General features: G+C 38.0%; 1 protein-coding gene across 4 annotated transcripts in view; it reads right to left on the bottom strand.

The window, feature by feature from the left end:
• The window catches only part of LOC114648040 (24-hydroxycholesterol 7-alpha-hydroxylase), a 149,686-nt gene that overhangs the window by 68,581 nt on the left and 58,892 nt on the right, over positions 1-22,213 (bottom strand). For all 4 annotated transcript variants that reach the window (XM_028796831.2, XM_051925604.1, XM_051925603.1 and 1 more), the window contains exon 8: positions 16,325-16,458. In XM_028796831.2, the coding sequence (XP_028652664.2) occupies positions 16,325-16,458 (134 nt within the window). The remainder of the gene's footprint in view (positions 1-16,324; positions 16,459-22,213) is intronic.

The following is a 22,213-nucleotide window of genomic DNA, read 5'->3' as shown; positions in this document are numbered from 1 at the left end:
TACTATTAGAAACATTAGCATACAGTGGGAAACCTGTAGTATGTTACAGCCATGGTCTATATCCTGTTCCTTTTGTAGAAAAAAACAAACACACCATGTACCAGTAAATTTAACAAAGTTAAAATAAAACACAACATCACATGCAACAAAATAAGCTTACAAATCACAGTGATGGCTTGAATTAAAGTAATAAGTGATTGTGATCATTCTGCTCACATTACAGAAATGAGGGTTGATGCCACCATCTCCGTGTAGTAGTGTGTTGGACATAATACAAAGACGAGGAGGTTCTGCATGATCTCTCCTGCAATGCAGAGCACTTTATATAGGACAACCATTAGTGTTTCATTTACTGTCCAGCTCAATAGAAATTCTTTAGTGATTTCATTTTGCTGTCTCACATTTATTAAACTAATGCTGCCTTGTATAGTATAAAAAAAATTATTTTAATATCTAGTAGAATAAAGATATGTACCAAAAGAAGAAAAACTGAGGAATTACTAAAATATCACAACATAATGAATAAAATATTTGTTACATTGTGAAGAACATACTACAGTAAACAAATGGCTTCTCTTAAAAGTCAGAACTTTTAAATTGCTGTGTATAACAGATGTAGTTGCTCACTTACATCTAAAAGTACATTATTATTATTATTACTTTATTATTAGAACATATTGGATAGAACATGCCATTCAGCCCAACAAAGCTTGCTAATCCTATCCACCTAATTTCTCCAAAATAACATCAAGTCTAGTTTTGAAGGTCCCTAAAGTCCTACTTTCTACCATACATTTTGGTAATTTATTGTATGTGTCCATGGTTCTCTGTATGAACACACATTTTCGAATGTTGGTGCAAAATTTACCATTAAATTAATCCTTAACAAGTTTCCAAATCTGTCCCTGTATTCTTGTTGAACTCATTTTAAATCAAAAGCCTTGATCCACTGTACTAATAACTTTCATAATTTTAAAATCTTAAAGCTTACAGTATCTCCTCTTAATCTCTGCTTGCTTAAACTAGAAAATTTCAGCTCCTTTATTCTTTCTTCATAACTCATTGTCTGTAGCCCAGGGGCCACCCTACTTACTCCTTTCTGGACTTTATCTAGTGCTGCTGTTTTTCTTGCACCTCAGAGTCCAAAACTGCATGGAGTATTCCAGGTAAGGCCTCATCAGTGTGTTATAAAGCCTAAACATAGCCACACTGTGATACATACTGTAACTTAATATTCTGTTAGTCATCTTAATGGCTTTTCTATATTGTCTGGAAGTAGATAGTGATGAGTCCATTATAACTCCAAGGACCTTCTCAAAAGTGGGAAATTTAAAATTTCTGATCTACTACTGTGTATTTATATCTAGCATTTCTACTTCCTATGTGTAATACTTTACATTTAATTACACTAAATACCATTTGCTGCAAATCTACCCAAGCCTGTATTCTGTCCAAGTCTGTCTGTAATGATTCGACTGATACTATATTACTGTATCTGCCATACCATCTACTTTGGTAATCATCAGACTTAATTAGCTTATTTTTTATATTCATACCCAGATCATTTATGTATATTAAAATAGCAGCAGCCCTAGGACTATTCCCCGAGGATCACCACTTGTATCATCACCTACTTCTGATAAGTTTCCTTGTACCATAACCCTTTGCTTTCTGTGGTTTAGCCAATTTTGCACCCACTAACACACTACAAACTGGACTCCCAACTTCCTTTCTGAAAATCAAGATAAGTAATATCATATGTAACTCTCATATCATATTCTTTTGTTGCTCATTGAATTTCAGCATATTAGTAAGACACAATCTCTCCCATCCAAAACCATGTTGACTCTTCACTAACTATCCTGTTCTTGCTATGTGCTGCCCAATCTTTTTTAATTATTCTTTCCATTAATTTACATGCAATGTAGGTTAAGCTTACTGGTTTATAGTTACTTGTATCTGCTCAATCACCATTTTTATGATGTTGCTCAAATGATGCTATATTGGAAGCACTTGAAGAAATTCCCAAATTTATCCATCCAGCAAGGTTCAGCCCTTAAAAGGATACCAGTCCTATAAAAGGGAGAATTCAACCACACTCCATAAAAGCCAGTTCAGAACCACCAATCAACCTAATCTGCCCGTCTTCATAGTGCGATAGTGCCTACAGAAAGCCACTGTAAAAACAAGGAGAATGTTCATACCTTAGGCAGACAGTGACTTGGCTAAACAGAATTCCATTTAATTTAAACCAGGACTGACATCACAGCTGCTTAAACTTTGCTCTAAAACATTTCTATAAGCAATAACTGCTTGAAATCTTTTTCAACACAGTGGTGTGCTAAAGAGATGTGTTCAATAAAATATTGTGTATGAATCATATATAATTTAATTGCTAAGTATTACAACATAACAAATTCTGTAAATAACCAAAAACTGATTTGACTGTTAAGGAAATATAACAACTATTGTAAAAATATTTTATTTTGTGATTACAAAATAACAATAAAAGGTGCTGCTCTGCAATAACATTTTCCTTTTATGTCTTAGGCTTAATATCCTTTATAAATGTTTAACTCTCTTTTTCAGAGATACTGAAAATTAAAAAAGACTGAAAAAAGTATGCAATGAGTAGTAACATAAATATGTACAGCTGAGTAAACGGACAAACTCACCTAATTAAGCTTAAAATATAATCATAAAAAGAACAGTAAGCAAATTATATACAGTAAATTCACAACAGATATTACACAATAACTGCAGAAAATAATTTACATTTACCAAATCTATGCTACCATAGAAGAAGGAACAACATCCGTTTTCTTGAAGGATGGCTATGTTGTTTAACTTTCAGATGCAATGTTGTCCTGCTGTGAAAATGGATATCAGTATAGCGGTAGGACACTGGAAATTTCTGTTTTCACCCAACTTTTAAAAGTGTTTCCAAGTCAAGGTACTCAAAGATTTATTACCTATTACCCTACTTGTAAATGTATTCCTTGTATCTATTGTGCTCTATAAAATCAACTACTTCATAGTGCTAGAGTGAAATTTATCCTGAAACAACATTTTGCTGGAAAACTCATTTTAAACTAACAGTTGGCATTTATCACTCTAACAAAACATTATAACTTTAAAAACTTTTAGTATGTCTCATTTTAATCTCTGTTTGCTTAAACTGAAGATTAAACTCCTTAAATCTTTATTATCCAGCTTGTAGAGTAGTTGTGTAATCAGTGTAGTTGTTCTCCTCTGGTCAGTCTCTAATGTTGTTATATTCTTTTTGTGACATGGAGACCAAAACTGCACCTGATATAACAAATGAGGCCTCCAAGTGCATTGTTCAGTTTATGATGAATCTCTTTGGACTTGTACAACTTACATCATGCTGTCTCAATACCTTATAAGTCATTTTAATAGCTTCTGTACACTGTTTGGACTCAGTACAGTCTTTTTCATAAAGTGCTCTCTCCAATTTCACACATCTAAATATGTAATTAAATGTAATACAGTATTGTTAAAATAAATTTCATCTGCCCAAACTTGAATTCTGTCCAGATTCATTTGCATTAATTTTGCTTATTTTGTTTACTCCAATTATTACTCTTATTACAGAGATGTCTTATTGCTTTTTTAACCAGTTGTCTGTCTGGAATCAGAACTCTTTATGTTAAATGTTTATTTAATTTAAATTTCCAATAAGTGACAGTATGCATTATTATAATTCACCTGATCTGAGCTTTTAAACTAAGAATCCACCTTGAAAATGGCACAATAAGGAAAGCAAAAATAGATGTACATGGACAAAAATAATTTAAAGCAATCTAAAAACTGTAATTCTACATTCTTGGAAGCAAAAAATTCAGTAAAGTCAAAAATATTTATCAGGTTTGTCAAATACACATTATATGCATTATGAATGAGCTCACTGTGACCCTTTTTTGCTATATTGTGTTTTTTATGATCTTTTTCATTCTTATTATGGTTTTTTAAGTATCCTGTAACCAATTTTTGATAACATTTTTGATTTAAAACTTATTTAGATTTTTTCACATTTTACAGTTGTCATATGTCATTAATGAAGTGCATGACCTGTGACATTATAACTGCAATGGGATAAAAAGTCAACACCGGCCATTTCCTTGCCATCCTACATTGTGGATTACTCCTTAAGACTTTGTGTGATATTCTTTGTTTCTCTATTCCTTGGTAATAAACTTTTTGGCTCTGTTTTTTTACTTTGCTTTGGGTTTTGGTTCTGGTTTTGATGCCTTTATTTTGCTCTTTTGGTTTTAACCTTTGCGTTGTTGCAAGACGCATTGAGATTAAAACATGAAAACATGTTCTGAAAATGGTAGTCGAAGACAGGTAGGGGTTGTTATAAATACTACCAAAATGGTAAATCCCAAGTTAAAAGTCAAAAATCCTAGCGCTAAAGCCTTCTTGATTTTGAAGCTAACTATCACTAAGAGTCTGCAAAGAACTGAAAGCGTGTCCACCAAGGGACAGCAAATACGGTGAACACCACCATCTTTATAGTGTCACTTCCTGTGACTTCAGAAGCACAACTGAAACAGTCATTTGACACTACTCAGAGCATAGTGTAAACAGCCACCTAAATAGTTTTTTTTTCCCCACAGGCAGTTATTCTTACTAATCAGGTCTGAGCTTCTACTCAGTATCTATATATACATACACATTAGACGGCCTGGACATTTTAATCCTACTATCTTTGGTTTTTTTTTTTTTTTTTTGCATTGACCTTGTATGCTGCATCATACTATATCATTTTATACTTTATTTTTTTATATTTATCTTTTGTATTCTGTGTTGTTCTTATATGTTGCACCAGTACTAGAAGTCAAATTCCTAGGTGAACCTGTCCAATAAAGTGAATTCTGATTCTGATTATAATTAAAAAATGTTAAACTTTGTCAAAATATGTTTAAATCAAAAACAAACTTCAAACCAATGACCCAGAAACTATAATAGTTAAAACAAAATGAAGTATACATATAAAATGTGTTAATTATCCTATTTATGTACCTGCTGACAACATCCATCTTCTGATCCTTTTAGCAAGTTTTTGTAGCAGGGAAGTTTGGAGCTAAAAAAGCAGATATGCTTGCCTACAAAACGACCCAGCTGAAATGCTAGGGTTTTCTGCTAGCATTTTCATACAAGTATATATTTTTTTGGCCATTTCCTTTTGGCAGAATAATATGTGTTAGAGCTGTCAATTTTTAAATATATGTTATATCAATCCAATACTTTATATACAGAATGGGTAACTCTATTAATCACTAGTTTAATTTGGTAAAAGTGAGTTAAGACACTGGAGTACAGTACTGTGATATGTTAAATAAATAAGGTTCAAACAGGGTAAGTCTATCACAACAGATAAATGCATGTCAATATGGTAAAGCACATGGATGTCAAACCAATCTGTAATTATGAAATCTAAAAACAAATTACAAATTTAATGCTGACAGAGGAGCAAAGCTCTCAATCCTAAACTCTGTTCTATGGAGAGTAAAATCAGTTCTAATCTATCAAACCATGTTTCTTAGAAAAACACAGTTTACGGAAGGTGAAACAAAGAACTTAAAAGAGTAATCACCTAAAACATGTTTTATATTGCTTTGTTTAGAAAATGCTACAAATGGTTCTTCAAGCATATAAGTGTTTCAGATTAGCATTTATATTTATACAGATATGCCAGGAATAAAAAGTTTATCAATGGCATACAGCATAAATTTTGGATTAAAACAGAACACAAATGAACACATATGGTGGGTTTAGCTCATCGCAGATTGGTGAATTCAAACATATGATGACCTACTATTGGCACATTCTGAACAACAGACTGAAACCAGCCTCCATTTTCAGAACTTTCAGTCATCATCATTCTTTTGCTGTTTCAGCAGAGAGTCATTCACATATTTCCAGAGATTAAATCCTCCAGCACACCCCAAAATAGCTTTTGCAACATTCAGTTGTTGACAGACTGCAGTGACGGATAAAAAAATGACCTTTACCATTCTTGAGCAAGTGTACTAGAGTTAGGAGTGAGACAGTGCTAAAGTTTTTGAGTTTCTTCTATTAAATAAAAAAAAATGTGATAAAAGAGTAGCTGGACTATTTTTGGCTTCAAAATTTGTTTAAAAGTTTTATTTTGTTTTATTTATTTTTGTTTAATGAAAACACACAGGCGTCTTTGACTTTCTTATTCCAAACATTGCAAGGAGTGCTTTGTTTGTGCAATCACCAGTCTCCTCTGTGCCAAGAACAGTGGAAATTTTCCACATTAAAAAATTGTTTATTTTCTTTTTCTTTTTTTTTTTTTTAAATTGCATTCTTAAGACACCAAATCATTTTAGACTGCCACAAAGAGCTTTGGTAGAAAAAGAGGTCTTGTATCTTGGCTATAAAACAATTTGCTTTAGTTTAAAGAAAACAAAATAATGTAAAAACCTGTCTAGTCAATATTTGCTAAAACCAGTAACATTGTTAGCTGTCTGAGGAACCAGAATTAACAACAGGCAAATGATAAAAATGTATTACACCAATAAAAAATCTAATGTTTGAGCACAATTACATACAAAAACTACAAATAAAGAGTGTTGAGTTAATAAGAACAGACACTCCCCGAATAAAAGGAGAATGTCATGGAGGCCACTTTTTTTTCTCTATTGTGTTATTTACAAAGAGCAAACGATGGCAGATATTAATATAGGTTGCACTTTGGTGAATGAGCATAATACAGATGTGTAAGCAGTTCACAAGAAGAAATGCACAGATGGTGATTTGGTACTTTTAGAGAGGGAAGCATTTTCAATTCAGCATATAAATCATATTGCCAATAAGATCTGAGTAAAGGAGGACATGAAGATTATAACTTATCATAACATTCATAAACTGCTTAATCCAATTTAAGGTTGTAGGGGCAGCACTTGGCACAAGACAGACAACAGCTCTTGAAAGAGGGCCTATACATCACAGGCCTACTCACACACAATCACACATGGACAATTTAGAGGTGGCAGGTAAAATAAGCTGTATGCCAAAAGGCAGGAGTTCTTGGAGGAAAACACATGGAATACATAGAGAACATGCCATCCCCAGACAGAAACAGCCAGGCTCAGGATTCCAACCGAGGATGCTGTATCCATGAAACAGCAGTACTAACCATTAAGCCATCATGCCTATTTTATTGTAGTCTATACCACAATGAAGTCAAAGGTTCTACATATAAATGAAAATGCAAAACTTCTGCTGACTAGGACTTTAGTCCATTTATAGAGCACTTGCACACAAACATGCTTTAGGACAGCTTGGTTTCCAAATGAAATTTGCACAATTATGGAGTAACAATTCTATAAAGACGTTTGTTTGAGCACAGATACAAAGTGGGAATCAAATTTACTGTCAGTTATAATGACACCTATGGCACCTAGCACATTCATTAGGAAAGTGTTTGAGCAGAAAATTAAAAAGTGACTCCTATAGCTATATACACAAGCAAATGTGGAATGCCCTCTGAAAGGCTGAACTTTTACACTGTACAAAGAAAGTGTTACAGCATGGACAACAAGAGCATTAAAGTCAGTGAATGTCACCTCCAATGCCTACCTACCAATTGCTTAATGCACATTTACGAGCATCTACAAATTGTTGTATAGCCTGAAGAAGGGGCCTGAGTTGCCTCGAACGTTTGCATATTGTAATATTTTTAGTTAGCCAATAAAAGGTGTCATTTTGCTTGACTTCTCACTACTCTTCCTTTTCAGTTGATTACACAGATACAGTAAATGTGCTGGCATTGTTGCTAAGAGTCACATCTCTAACATATTGTTTTAACGCAAATAAACAAATCTAGCTGTGTTACCTGGCTTCACCCTAGAAACTTCATCAGACAATGGGCTTCAGTTATAGTGTTATCAGTTAATCAGATGTATCAGAAGTACTATGTATGTAACTAAGTACTTCTCAGTATACAATATTTGTTGTTTTTTTTTACAAGGGCTAATATTATTGTCAGGCAGAGTGGTGTAGTGGTTCAAATCATGCTACTGATACTATGTGACAGATGTCGGTCAATTTTGTTTTTTCTACATCATCTCCAATTTTCAACCAAATCAGACAAAGCATTTTGGAGAATTTGGGATATTTAGGGATAGCTTTGTCACCTTTTTAAAAAATACAATAACAAGTACAGACGGAAACTCCTGCATCAAGTTACCTTTATACAACAAGAGAAAACACACCCCATAGGCCCACTCACTCCACTTCTCTTCTTATTGCTTATGTGTCTTCTTAATGTGATCATAAGCAATGCTAAATCGCATATATAACAGATAATAAAGAAGACAGAGTTTGCTAAATTATCAAGTTAGAAACCCTAATAGATAAAGAACACATATATACAGGAGGAAAGAGAAAAGGTCAGGTTGACATGACAATGAACGAGGCTGGTGAGTGAAAAGTAGGCTGATGAATTAGACTAAGGACACATTTGATAAAGTCATGTCTAAATTCCAAGGGCTATGCCTATTGCACTGGTGAATGTTAGTTAGTCTAATCTATTAGAGGACTGGTTGCCCTATTTATTTCTCAGAGCACATTGCCACTTGAATGTGATAACAGAAACTTAAAATTCTACATGACACAGGAAAGTCTTTAATGGTAAAGAGCCTGCTGACTTGTTCAAAGATGTTTTCAAGTGGAGCCAGACAGATTGCCACAGTCATAAATGACATTCTCAGATGCACTGTGGATTTTAAATTGATACTGGTAATTCGTCCTGTATCCAAACGGTGCCATCTTTCGCTTTTAAGCCTTGCGCAGGTGCGTTGTTCTTATATGTGAGTGAATGTTTCTTGCGGGGAGGGCTTCTGTTCTCTTTCTCCGATCTGAGTTCACCTCTGTTATAGCTTGTCTTTATTTGCAAACAGCAGTGTCAGATCAGGGTGAGCATGAACGCAACTGTGAGCATAAAACTGAATTAAAAAAATGCTAACCTTTACAAGTACCATACATTTACAGCGGAGGTTACAGACTCATATCAAATGTATGTTTTTATTGTATAATAGTAACAATAAGAACAGCTCACTACTCAAAACATTTATTTTGTAAAACGTTAAGACTCGAACCCAGGATTTTCTGAATAGGAGTCAGCAGCTCTAACCGCTGTACTGCCCAAGAAATTGGAATGACAAGCAACACTAACCTGATTTCTTTTTTCTTCGGTTATAGTCTTTGGGGGGAGAAAGCACATTTGTTCTGTTATACTTGTATCTTTTGTGAAAAAGCTTATTTGATATTTGGACTTCAGTCTTCACACATTATTACACTTCATGTCTACATTTTGTCGTTAGTACTAAAACATGGAAAAAGTTTGTCTTTTGGTATGTGTTCAACATTTCCTGTCATCCTACACTTACACAGATCTTTGTAGACATGGAACACACATGAAATGCATGTATTATATTTTTTTTTGGCTTGGTACCTGACTCCCTGATCAACAAGGCTTCAGTTGGGAGAGGTTTTTGCAGTTTCTCCATGGGTTGGTATAGCAGGCTGGTTGCTGCTTGGGATTATCGACACATTTACAAGACAAAAGATACTGAATGGAGAGGTGCGAGTGGATTTAAGTTGGGCCGGATTTACGAGTTTTCTCGTAAGCTTTGGTAATTCTAGTGTTAACTCCAAAAATTATCTCCCCTTTCAGCTCCCACACTCGCTGACATACTTTGCCCAAACTTAACCAGCAGGCATTAGAGTGGTATAGTAAGTCGTGGTGATTAGCATCAGTTTCTTCAAGGAATTTAATAAACTGACAATGGTTAGGTCCCTTCACTCGTATAAAGTTAACAAGCTTTACAACTAACTTTATTTCATGATCAAGCTGCAACACAGACTTGCACAGGGCTTCCTGGTGGATTATGCAGTGTAGGAAAATTACATCCAACTCAGGGTTTTCCTCTTTCACCTTATCCTGAATTCTTTTCAGCAGCCTGACATTTTTTCCTGTCAAGTTTAGCGATCCATCTGAGGTGACATTCGCAAGTTTACACCATGGTAGCCTCAGCCTCTCGATGATGCCAGACAACCTGTCACATGAGTCCGCTCCTCACGTTGTCCCCTTTATGGACTCTATAGCCAAAAACTCCTCCGTGACCACAAAATTTTCATTAATCCCTCTAATAAAAATTAAGAGCTGCGCAGTGTCTTTTATGTCGTTACTTTCATCCAGTACTATGGAACAGAACTTAAATGACTCAGCTTTTGTGTTTAACTGGCTGGCCAAGTCTTTATCAATTAGTTCTATATGGCGAGTCACTGTTCTGCATGATAAACGAATTTGTTCAAATTTGTTTTTTGCTCTCTAGACACAAGAGACTTGCTTTCTCTACCATGCATTCTTTCAAAAGCTCCATTTCAGAGAAAGGCTTGCAGGCTTTTGCTAATTTGAATGACAGAAAATACAGTAACTTGACTTGGTGCTAACCTATGAGCAATAGCCGTCCTTTCCTGCATTGACTGATTGCTAGCATAGTTAGCTTGGGTTTCTTGGCAAATAAGACATACGGCCTTTGATCGGACTTCGGTAAAAATATATTTAGTTTAGCCCACTTCTTATTAAAAACTCAGCACTCACTGTCGACTTTTCTTTTCTTTGCTCCATTCATTGTTAAAGTATGGGTCAATGTAATGACAAATATGAAGAAAGAATATCTGTCTGTAGATAGCATAGACTCGCCTTTGGCAAAGGCAGTAGTCCGCCATCTAGTGAAATCCGCCAGGTATTGCAGGAAAATGTAGGAAAATGGTGAAATGAATGAGGTCTTTAAGGCAATTTTGTAAATATTTGGCAGGCCAGATTAAACAGGCGCGAGGGCCAGATGTGGCCTGCAGGCCGTAGCTTGCCCATCCCTGAGTTAGTACTAGGGCTGAGCTGATGATCTATTATATCTTTCATCTCCATTTGATTGGGCACATTATTGATGTAAATAAATATTGTCGACTGGCTCCAAACATTTGTGGAAACATTTGTCGAAGTGCCAAACTACAGCCATCACTGCTTTTTTAATTTTATTTTTAAATCTGTCAGGCACTCATATTCGCAGCAGGAGACACATGAGGTTCCTGTGAGCTAGTTAGTAGGAGTGTACTGTAGCCAAGGGGAGGCAGCTTGATCAGTGCATCACTCTGAAAGTTTAAATGAGAAGAACACAGGCATATTTGTAACACTGCACGTTACTTTGGCAGGTTTGCCCTTTATAAAGGGTCACCTGTAGATGTTCAATTGCAAGATAGAATAACAGCTCGTAGAGTGGGTGACCTATCCCCTAGCTAAATGCCTCCTGTCAGCAACATTGTAATATTTTTCATTTACCATCCATTTTCTTAACCTGATTATCCTGGGTAGGGCTGCAAGACTCCTGGAGCCTATCCTTGTGGTGTTATATTTTACATAATTTGTGCAGTGAGATCTGGGTACCAGACAAAAAAAAGTGGCGGTGTGGTTTTGTTTGTTAGGTCTTTCTGGCACTGCCTGAAGCGAGACAATACCAGAGGTGCACAAAGCTTCAAGGAGACCCCCAAGTTTTTAATACACATTTCAAATTCCAATGTGGGCCCCTGCCCCATCATGTCAAAATAGTATACATGCCACTGTATATCAAGGCAGTGCCTAATATTTTTAAAAGAGCCAGTGACATTGTCCTCCTTAAATGCACATGGTACATTGCAAGCTCACAATACCAAGAAACAATAAGCGTTAAGTGTTTTTCGTGGTATGATGTTTGCATGGCAAATGCAAATGGTAAAAAATGTACTATAGCCATGCCACAATGAAACACAACAAAATACAATTTTTCTATAACATGTACCAAGTCAATTTTTGGTTGAGGACAACGTTTTTGAGCAAGAAAAAGTCATTTGTAACTTTTAGTTTCCTGTTTTGAAATGAAGATGTGACAATGTGAACACTTAAGACACTGCTCAGCCCTAGTTTGTACTGAACAGATGGCTGAGGATTTGACATGGACAAAGACTGACCACTTGATTAGGTAGTCAGAGACCTGCTCATCTAACATCTAATCAGACCAATAAGCCTGTATCATATGCTTTCTGTTCAGTCAGAATTCAATAAATGTGGGGGGGAAAGCAAATAAATAATAGAATTCAGCCAATTTGGTGTTTTATTTTCACTAAAATCAAATTTTACACATACAGTACATGTTTTTGTAAATTGCCATTATGTATGTGACTAAGTACAGTGATCCCTCGTTATATCGCGCTTCACCTTTCGCGGCTTCACTCTATCGCGGATTTTATATGTAAGCATATTTAAATATATATCGCAGATTTTTTGCTGGTTCGCGGATTTCTGCGGACAATGGGTCTTTTAATTTCTGGTACATGCTTCCTCAGTTGGTTTGCCCAGTTGATTTCATACAAGGGACGCTATTGGCAGATGGCTGAGAAGCTACCCAACTTACTTTTCTCTCTCTCTCTCTTGCGCTGACTTTCTCTGATCCTGACGTAGGGGGTGTGAGCAGGGGGGCTGTTCGCACACCTAGACGATACGGACGCTCGTCTAAAAATGCTGAAAGATTATCTTCACGTTGCTACCTTCTGTGTGCAGCTGCTTCGTGAAGCGACATGCTGCACGGTGCTTCGCATACTTAAAAGCTCAAAGGGCACGTATTGATTTTTGACTGTTTGTTTTTCTCTGTCTCTCTCTCTCTCTCTCTCTCCCTGCTCCTGACTGAGGGGGTGTGAGCTGCCGCCTTCAACAGCTTTGTACCGGTGGTGCTTCGCATACTTAAAAGCCAAACAGCCCTATTGATTTGTTTGCTTTCCTCTCTGTTTCTGACAGTCTGTGCTCCTGACGCGCACTCCTTTGAAGAGGAAGATATGCTTGCATTCTTTTAATTGTGAGACAGAACTGTCATCTCTGTCTTGTCATGGAGCACAGTTTAAACTTTTGAAAAAGAGACAAATGTTTGTTTGCAGTGTTTGAATAACGTTCCTGTCTCTCTACAACCTCCTGTGTTTCTGCGCAAATCTGTGACCCAAGCATGACAATATAAAAATAACCATATAAACATATGGTTTCTACTTCGCGGATTTTCTTATTTCGCGGGTGGCTCTGGAACGCAACCCCCGCGATGGAGGAGGGATTACTGTAATAAAAATGGAGATATAATTTAAAAGTATTACAACTTTACAGACCAGTCATTAAACTGTATAGCCACCTTTCTATATTACCAGACATTAGAATAAATATAATCAAGGCCAACAATTTTTTTTCTACTGATACTGTAGAACATTAACCTAGGTATATATATTTGGAAAAATAGTATTTTTTTGATAAACAGAAAAAGATACTTGCAAATAGAATATCAGAATTTGTTTTCTTCTTTGGAAGCTGGGGGGAGGTGGGTAGTGAGAACAGCAATATGCTATGTGTTTCTCTGATAGATTTCTTCTGCCTTGTCCAAGCAGAAAGAAAATCTAGGTGGTCTCTTTCTCATTGGTGCAATAAGCCACACAATTGCCTGAGTTTCTACACTCTGTCAGCCTACAAACCCTCAAGAGCAGCAATTATTTGTTAGAACAGCCGCCATTTCCATTCAAAGTGCTGCACTGAAACTTTGAGATTTCTTGATTTGGACTCCCAATTTAGAGTCCTGTTATCCTCCATGGTTTTGATTACAATAACCTTATTTGCTGTTTAAACACTATTTTGACCTACATTTAACACTCAAAATGGCAATGATCCACTGGAGGAAAAAGGAAAGATTTTTTTACTTATTCACAAAGCAAAACTGTGAAAATGATAGTTATGGATGATGTTACTCTTTTTTGGCATTATCACTGAAAAACAGCAAATAGTTTTATTAAGTTGAATACAAATGCACAAAAGGTTTACAGCACATTTTCAAAATGTATTTTTGATATTGTTTTGTTTCAAAAATATCTTGAAATCAACAAAATACATTCTTGAATTTTTCAACAAAATGTTATGCTTGCAGAGAATAATATTGCTGCCAGGAATCGCATACTTCTGAGTATTAATCTTGTCTTGAAAAAATGAAGGCAATGATAGGAAGGTACTAGTCTAATTTTTGTTTATCTTTTTAAAAAATTGCCAGAATTCCTAAAAGCTGCACAAGCAAGATAGTGACTGTTCTTTAACTACTTTATTTCAAATAAATATGTTGAGAAACGTCTAAAGCCAAATCTGCTATAAAGTCAATGACCCAAACTTATTATCTGTGCAAATTTGTAGTGAATCTAATTTTATCAATTAAAGACAAAGCAATTTAAGTTTTAAACATTGAACAGGTTCCTTCTTGACTTACTGTTTGATTTTTTTGCCTCTGAACATACCAACATGCTTAATTTTAGCAAATTAATTACATTCCAATTTTAGGAAAGGTTGACAAATGGTGCAGTTTGACTTAATGTGTTCATTTAAAGAAAGTACCTGCAATCAAATGAATGCTAGACAATTTGTAGAAAATACTTTCAAACAAAATGGATTCCATGTATCCGTAGTTTTGGATAGAGTGTTGGTTATGGATGGTATTCTTTTTCTAAATTTGAAAAACAGTAAATATTATTTCAGAACAACATTTAGAGATCAGTATCCAAACCAACTGAGAAGAATGTTGCCATTCCTTTGAGAATGACTGCAATAAGCTTTTCTTTTAGTTAGGTAGCCTTTAATATTCTATTGGGAAATATCTGCATCAGTAATGTACAGCCATAAAATACTGCTCCACAAACACAGATATAAGATGATAACCCATTGATATCCACTGTTACAATCAAAACAGAAACCTAGGATTTCTACAGACTAGCATATTATTATACTGTAGTATCAGAAGCTTGATAACCTGCAGCTGGGGGCTATGGCTAGAAGCCTACTGTCTGTGGCACTTCTACACTTAGTTTGCACTGCTGTGTCATTCCACCTGAGACAAATGCTGCATGTACATAGTTTCTTTAGCATCATTCTGCCTGACACTGCATACCAAGAATTTCACCCTATTGAAAGCCAACTATAAAACACATGAAAAATACTGTATATCCATCCTGAAGGTGGCACACGGGATGGACAGGCATCCCAGCAAGGAATTGTGAAGATACCTTACCTGGACGGGAGGCCCAGAGTGAACAGAAAGGTATCCCAGCCAAGACAGGGAAGGATGTCGCAACCGGAAAGGGCTATCATAATGAAAGGACGGACATCCTGAGCAGAGAAGAAGATCCCTTTCCCGGGAGGGAAGTCCCAGATAAATGGACAGGTGTCCTGACCGAACATGTGCATAATACCACTGCAGGGAGACACATTCCCTCCTATATTGGACTTCTGTTTGACTCTAAAGTAATTCCAATGGGCAGCAGCCCTGGCAGCGGAAGTACTCCCTTGTTCTCAATAAAAGAGACTGCACTCCCTTGTCCAGGAGAGTTGGAGCTGGGAGGACAGAGAGCAACACTCCACTGGAGTAGAGAAGTGGTCGGTTGTAGGAGAGATAACCTGTGCGTTTTGTGCTTCATTTGGAGGTATTTTGTAATAAATTATTCTTTATTTGAACACGGGACTGTGATTGTGTTTGGGGCTCCTTGCCGCTCCAGTTCCACACACCATGTATAAAGATAAACATTTATTAAAAAAATGTAATGGTCAAGTTGGTGTCAAATAGCAGTGAAATTATATTTTCTGTAAAGCTACAGATACAACACGTAAGCAGCATCAACTGCCTGCTTTTTTTCTGTTTAGTCCATTTTTATTCCAAGTCGTAGTTGGTGAGATTTTTTGAGGAGCACTTCTGTACTGTACTACCCAATCTATTTATTTCAGACTTCTGAATACCTTTTATCACTTTTGGGAAAGTAGCTGTGTGTTTGTGCAGCCAGAAGTCCATTCAAGAGTCTGCACCAAAGTAGACTCTTTCCCTAAGACCTTGCTACATCTCTTTGACACTTAATCCTATCTGAGATCCTGAAAAACAAGCATTCTCAGTTTCATTCTCAAGTACATGACTTCTGTCACCCTACGAGTGATCCAGAGGGCATAAAGGGAGAGTTGTTGTTATTATTTTGTTTACTTTTTAGTTACCCCACTGGACAATATTTAATTATTCCAAAGTCTTCAATTGCTTTGAGAAAATAAAATTTTTGATGTTATAACACATAAAAAAGCATTGCATGATTTTTATATGAAAACAATTCCACCTGAAGTCTATTACATCCCATTCATTAGCACATAAATATGCAGGCACTAAAGGAGCAAAGGAGACAGTACCTGAATTCTGAGAGGCTGCACCACTTTTCTGGTTATGGCACCTGGTGACCTTAGGCGAATCGATTCCAGCATGCAGCATTTTATGTAAGTAAGGCTTCCAAGGTCAGATTCTGTGACTGTGATGTTAGTTGTATCTGGGAAAAAAACAGAAACCACATTTTTGTTATTTCTGAAACTTATAATCATAGTGGCCCAGAAATATAAAACAATGAAAAGTAATTTACAATATCTTTTCTCCAAAAAATGAAAACATTCAGACATCAACTATTCATTTTATGAGGGCCCTAGAGAAGTAAATGTATTTGCATTATTTTGGAAAAAATGTGCCTAAAAGATTTATTTTTTTGGAATTTTAAAGTTCACTATGGTTGGTGTAGCACCTTGATACTCTCATTTACTAGAAGCAGAATATTTAATCCAGATGGATGGATATCAAAAAGGTCATCTAGTAAAGTAAAGTACAGTGTGCATAATTTGCTGGTCTGCAACAGTATGTTAACATAAATAACAAGAGCAACTGTTATTCCATTTTTTATTTTAAAAAACATTTATATTTTGTATTTTATAATGTATGTATTAATTTACAGTGTCGATCTGTCCTGAAAGATGGATCTTTATCAAAAATGTTGATTTTTAACAAGCCAAAGAGAAAAAAAATGAGCTTTGAACAACTGTGGATTTTACATTAACAGTGAAAAACAGTATAACCACTAAAAATATAAAAATAGCTAAAAAAAGCCTTTAAAATAATTAAATAAACAATAATATTTTAACTAAATTGTTACATGAAGCATCAGAATCATTCCATTAAGAAACCCAGAACAATAGCAAAATGAATAAAGAGCATATAGAAGTAATTTTTGTAGTTTTGAGCTAGTGCGCGAGGTCGAGAGGTTCTGGCTAGATATAGTCGGGCTCACCCTGACGCACAGCTTGGACTCTGGGACCAATATCCTTGAGAGGGGCTGGACTCTCTCCCACTCTGGAGTTGCCCCCGGTGAGAGGCACTGAGCGGGTGTGGGCATACTTATTGCCCCCCGACTTGGAGCCTGTTCATTGGGGTTTACCACGGTGGACAAGAGGGTAGCCTCCCTCCGCCTTCGGGTGGGGGATGGGTCCTAACTGTTGTTTGTGCGTATGCGCCGAACAGCAGTTTGGAGTATCCACCCTTTTTGGAGTCCCTGGAGGGGGTGCTAGAGGGCATACCTTCTGGGGACTCCCTCGTTCTGCTGGGAGACTTCAATGCTCAAGTGGGCAATGACAGTGAGACCTGGAAGGGCGTGATTAGGAGGAATGGCCCCCCCCAATCTGAACCCAAGCGGTGTTTTGTTATTGGACTTCTGTGCTTGTCACGGATTGTCCATAACGAACACCATGTTCAACCATAGAGGTGTTCATATGTGCATTTGGCACCAGGACACCCTAGGCCTCAGTTCGATGATCGACTTTGTGGTAGTGTCGTCAGACTTGTGGCCACATGTCTTGGACACTCGGGTGAAGAGAGGGGAGGAGCTGTCAACTGATCACCACCTGGTGGTGAGTAGGCTTCAATGGTGGGGGAGGAAGCTGGTCAGGCCTGGTAGGCCCAAACGTGTTGTGAGGGTCTGCTGGGAATGTCTGGCAGAGTCCCCTGTCAGAAGTAGCTTCAACTTCCACCTCCCCGGCAGAACTTCGACTTCGTCCCGAGGGAGGTGGGAGACATAGAGTCAGAATGGGCCATGTTCCATGCCTCTATTGTTGAGGCGGCTGACCAGAGCTGTGGCCATAATGTGGACAGTGCCTGTCGTGGCGGCAATCCCCAAACCCATTGGTGGACACCGGCGGTGAGGGATGCTGTCAAGATGAAGAAGGAGTCCTACAGGACCCTTTTGTCCTGTGGGACTCTGGAGGCAGCTAATAGGTACCGGCAGGCCAAGCAGAATGCGGCTTCGGTGGTTGCTGAGGCAAAAACTCGGTGGTGGGACGAGTTTGGGGAGGCCATGGAGAACGACTTTCGGATGGCTTTGATGAGATTCTGGTCCACCATCCGGCGTCTCAGGAGGGGGAAGCAGTGCAGTGTCAACACTGTATATGGTGGGGAAGGTGCGCTACTGACCTCGACTCGGAACGTTGTGGGTTAGTGGGGGGAGTACTTCGAAAACCTCCTCAATCCTATTAACATGCCTTCCAATGAGGAAGCAGAGCCTGGGGACTTGGAGGTGGGCTCCCCCATCTCTAGGACTGAGGTCACCGAGGTGGTCAAAAAACTCCTTGGTGGCAGAGCCCCGGGGGTGGATGAGATACGCCCGGAGTTCCTCAAGGCTCTGGATGTTGTAGGACTGTCTTGGTTGACACGTCTCTGCCACATCGCATGGATATCAGGGACAGTGCCTCTGGATCGGCAGACCGGGGTGGTGGTCCCCCTCTTTAAAGAGGGGAGACCGGAGGGTGTGTTCCAACTACAGAGGGATCACACTCCTCAGCCTCCCTGGAAAAGTTTATTCGGGGGTCCTGGAGAGGAGGGTCCGTCGGATAGTCGAACCTCAGATTCAGGAGGAACAGTGTGGTTTTTGTCCTGGTCGCAGAACAGTGGACCAGCTCTACACCCTTAGCAAGGTCCTGGAGGGTGCATGGGAGTTTGCCCAACCAGTCTACATGTATTTTGTGGACTTGGAAAAAGCATTCGACTGTGTCCCTCTGGGAATCCTGTGGGGGGGTGCTCCAGGAGTATGGGGTACTGGACCCCCTGATAAGGGCTGTTCGGTCCCTGTACAACCGGTGTCAGAGCTTGGTCCGCATTGCCGGCAGTAAGTCAAACCCGTTTCCAGTGAGAGTTGGACTCTGCCAGGGCTGCCCTTTGTCACCGATTCTGTTCATAACTTTTATGGACAGAATTTCTAGGTGCAGCCAGGGCGTTGAGGGGGTCCGGTTTGGTGGACTCAGGATTGGGTCACTGCTTTTTGCAGATGATGTTGTCCTGTTTGGTTCATTAGGCCATGATCTTCAGCTCTCTCTGGATCGGTTCACAGCTGAGTGCGAAGCGGCTGGAATGGGAATCAGTACCTCCAAATCCGAGACCATGGTCCTCAGCTGGAAAAGGGTGGAGTGCCCTCTCAGGGTTGGGAGCGAGATCCTGCCCCAAGTGGAGGAGTTCAAGTATCTCGGGGTCATGTTCACGAATAAGGGAAGAATGGAGCGTGAGATCAACAGGCGGATCGGTGCGGCGTCCGCAGTAATGTGGGCTCTGCGTGGGTCTGTTGTGGTGAAAAAAGAGCTGAGCTGTAAGGCAAAGCTCTCAATTTACTAGTCGATCTATGTTTCTACCCTCACCTATGGTCATGAGCTATGGGTAGTGACCGAAAGAACGAGATTGCGAATACAAGTGGTTGAAATGAGTTTCCTCCGCAGGGAGTCTGAGCTTTCCCTTAAAGATAGGGTGAGAAGCTCAGTCATCCGGGAGGGGCTCAGGGTAGAGCCGCTGCTCCTCCGCATCGAGAGGAGTCAGATGAGGTGGCTCAGGCATCTGATCAGGATGCCTCCCTGGTGAGTTGTTCCGGGCACGTCCAACCAGGAGGAGGCCCCGGGAAAGATCCAGGACACGCTGGATGGACTATGTCTCTCGGCTGGCCTGGGAACACCTCGGGATTCCCCCGGAAGAGCTAGAAGAAGTGGCCGGGGAGAGGGAAGTCTGGGCATCTCTGCTCAAGCTGCTGCCCTCGCGACTCGATCTCTTATAAGCGGAAGAGGATGGATGGATGGAGTTTTTAATGAAAGTGAAACAATGAGAATACGGCACACAATACATGAACTGAAAAAATGCAAGTGAAAAAATATAATTATATAATTTGTAATATTAGTAAGTATTTGCTTCCAGTTTTTAAATAACACCTGTTAATATAATATTTAAGTATATTTATTTTTCATTTACTATCCTTTCTTGATGCAGTACAGTGAGGGATTAGTAGGTTTACATATCTGAAAGTTTAAGTAAAGGTAAATGAATGTCATGTAAAAATTAAGTGGATTGGCAATACCTGTATTAACAGAGCAATGTGATCAAATACGTATCCACTGTAGGAGTTTGAAAAAATATTTCCATACTTTAGCCAAAATATTGCTGATTAAAATATGCTGTGTGAATAGGGAAGCAATGGGACAAAAAATAATCAGCATATTTTATTATTTCAGCTTCTAATAATGTTAAAAGGACTTTGTATATAAGTATAATATATTCCCTGGTTTTCTTGCATCTCACTTTATCAAGCACTGAATGATAGATCAAATGGCACTGCACACATTACAAATATAATGAAAGTAGAGTACAAAACAATATGTCATCTATATATATGCCGTAATAAAATACATAAACTGCGACTAAAAAACATAAGCGCAATGGCCCATTTCACATAAAAGCTGGCATACTAAACAGAATACTGATGACTAAAAAAAGAAACAATTTGTTCAGCAGAATGTTGCATATGGGCCATTAGCACTAAGTAAAACCCCCACGGATAGTGACAGTTTCAACTGTGTACCATAACTTGAATTCATATAGGTGCCAAGTGGTGTCCTTCAGCAAATTCGATCTAAAATTGTACAAACGCTGCTTCAGAGAAACAGTGGCCTATGATTATGATGTGATCTGTATTTAGCTTTCTAAAGTACCACACACATAAACTATTAGACACAGGGAAGAGTGCTGACATGATCAGCACCATGGAGACCTACGGAACTCCAAAGTGATTGCTTAAAATTTATTTTATATATGTATCTGTGTATGTATGTGTGTGTATTTATATTTATATTACATGATAAAAATCACTATTTGGTGAAAAATGTGATATGTTACAGAAAATAGTGACTAGTGGAAGAAATGCATCTTGAGGACATACAGTTGATTAGTACAGATTTAGACGAGAACAGGCCATTCAGCCTAATAAAGTTCACCAGTCCTATCCATTTAAGACTAGTTTTGAAGATACCTAATGTTCTACTGTCTACCACACTATCTGGTAACTTATTCCATGTGTCTATGGTTCCCTGTGCGAAGAAAACTTCCTAAAGTTTGTGCAAAATTTACCCTTAACAAGTTTCCAACTGTGTCCCCATGTTCTTGTTGAGATCATTATAAAGTAACAGTCTCAATCCACTGTACAAATTCCCCTCATAATTTTAAACACTTTGATCCTGTCACCTCTTAATCTCTTGTTGCTTAAACCAAAAAGGCTCAGCTGTTTTAATCGTTCTTCGTAACTCATCCCCTTTAGTCCTGGAATCAAACTAGTCATTATTCTCTGGACTTTGTCTAGTGCTGCTATGTCCTTTTTGTAGCCTGGACACCAAAACTGTACATAGCACTCCAGATGAGGCCTCACCAGTGTTATAAAGCTTAAGCATAATCTCCTTGGATATGTACTCTACACATTGTGCTACATAATGCAACATTTAGTTAGCCTTCTTAATGGCTTTTGAACACTGTCTGGCATTTGATAGTGACATGTCCACTATAACTACTAAATCCTTCTTATAGGGTATATTTTCAATTTTCTGACCTGCCATTGTGTATTCATACTTAACATTTTTACTTCCTATTTATAGTACTTTACTTTTACTTACATTAAAATTCATCTGCCAAAAATCTGCCCAAGCATATATGCTGTCCAAGTCTCTCTTTAATGATTCAGCAGATTACAGATTATCTGCCAATCCATCTAGTTTGGTATCATCTGCAAATTTAACCAACTTATTATTTTTATTCCTATCCCAATCATTTATATACAGTATATATAAAAATAGCAGCGGCCACAGGACTGACCCCTGAGGGACACCACTCTTAACATCAGCCAATTCGGATAAGGTTTCTCACACCACAACCTTCTGCTTTCTGTGTTTTACCCAGTTCTGCACCCA

Source organism: Erpetoichthys calabaricus, chromosome 3 (assembly GCF_900747795.2).
Source record: "Erpetoichthys calabaricus chromosome 3, fErpCal1.3, whole genome shotgun sequence".
NCBI classification, from domain to species: domain Eukaryota; kingdom Metazoa; phylum Chordata; class Cladistia; order Polypteriformes; family Polypteridae; genus Erpetoichthys; species Erpetoichthys calabaricus.
Note: the sequence above shows the minus strand (reverse complement) of the source record. Positions and strands in the feature narration are given on the sequence as shown.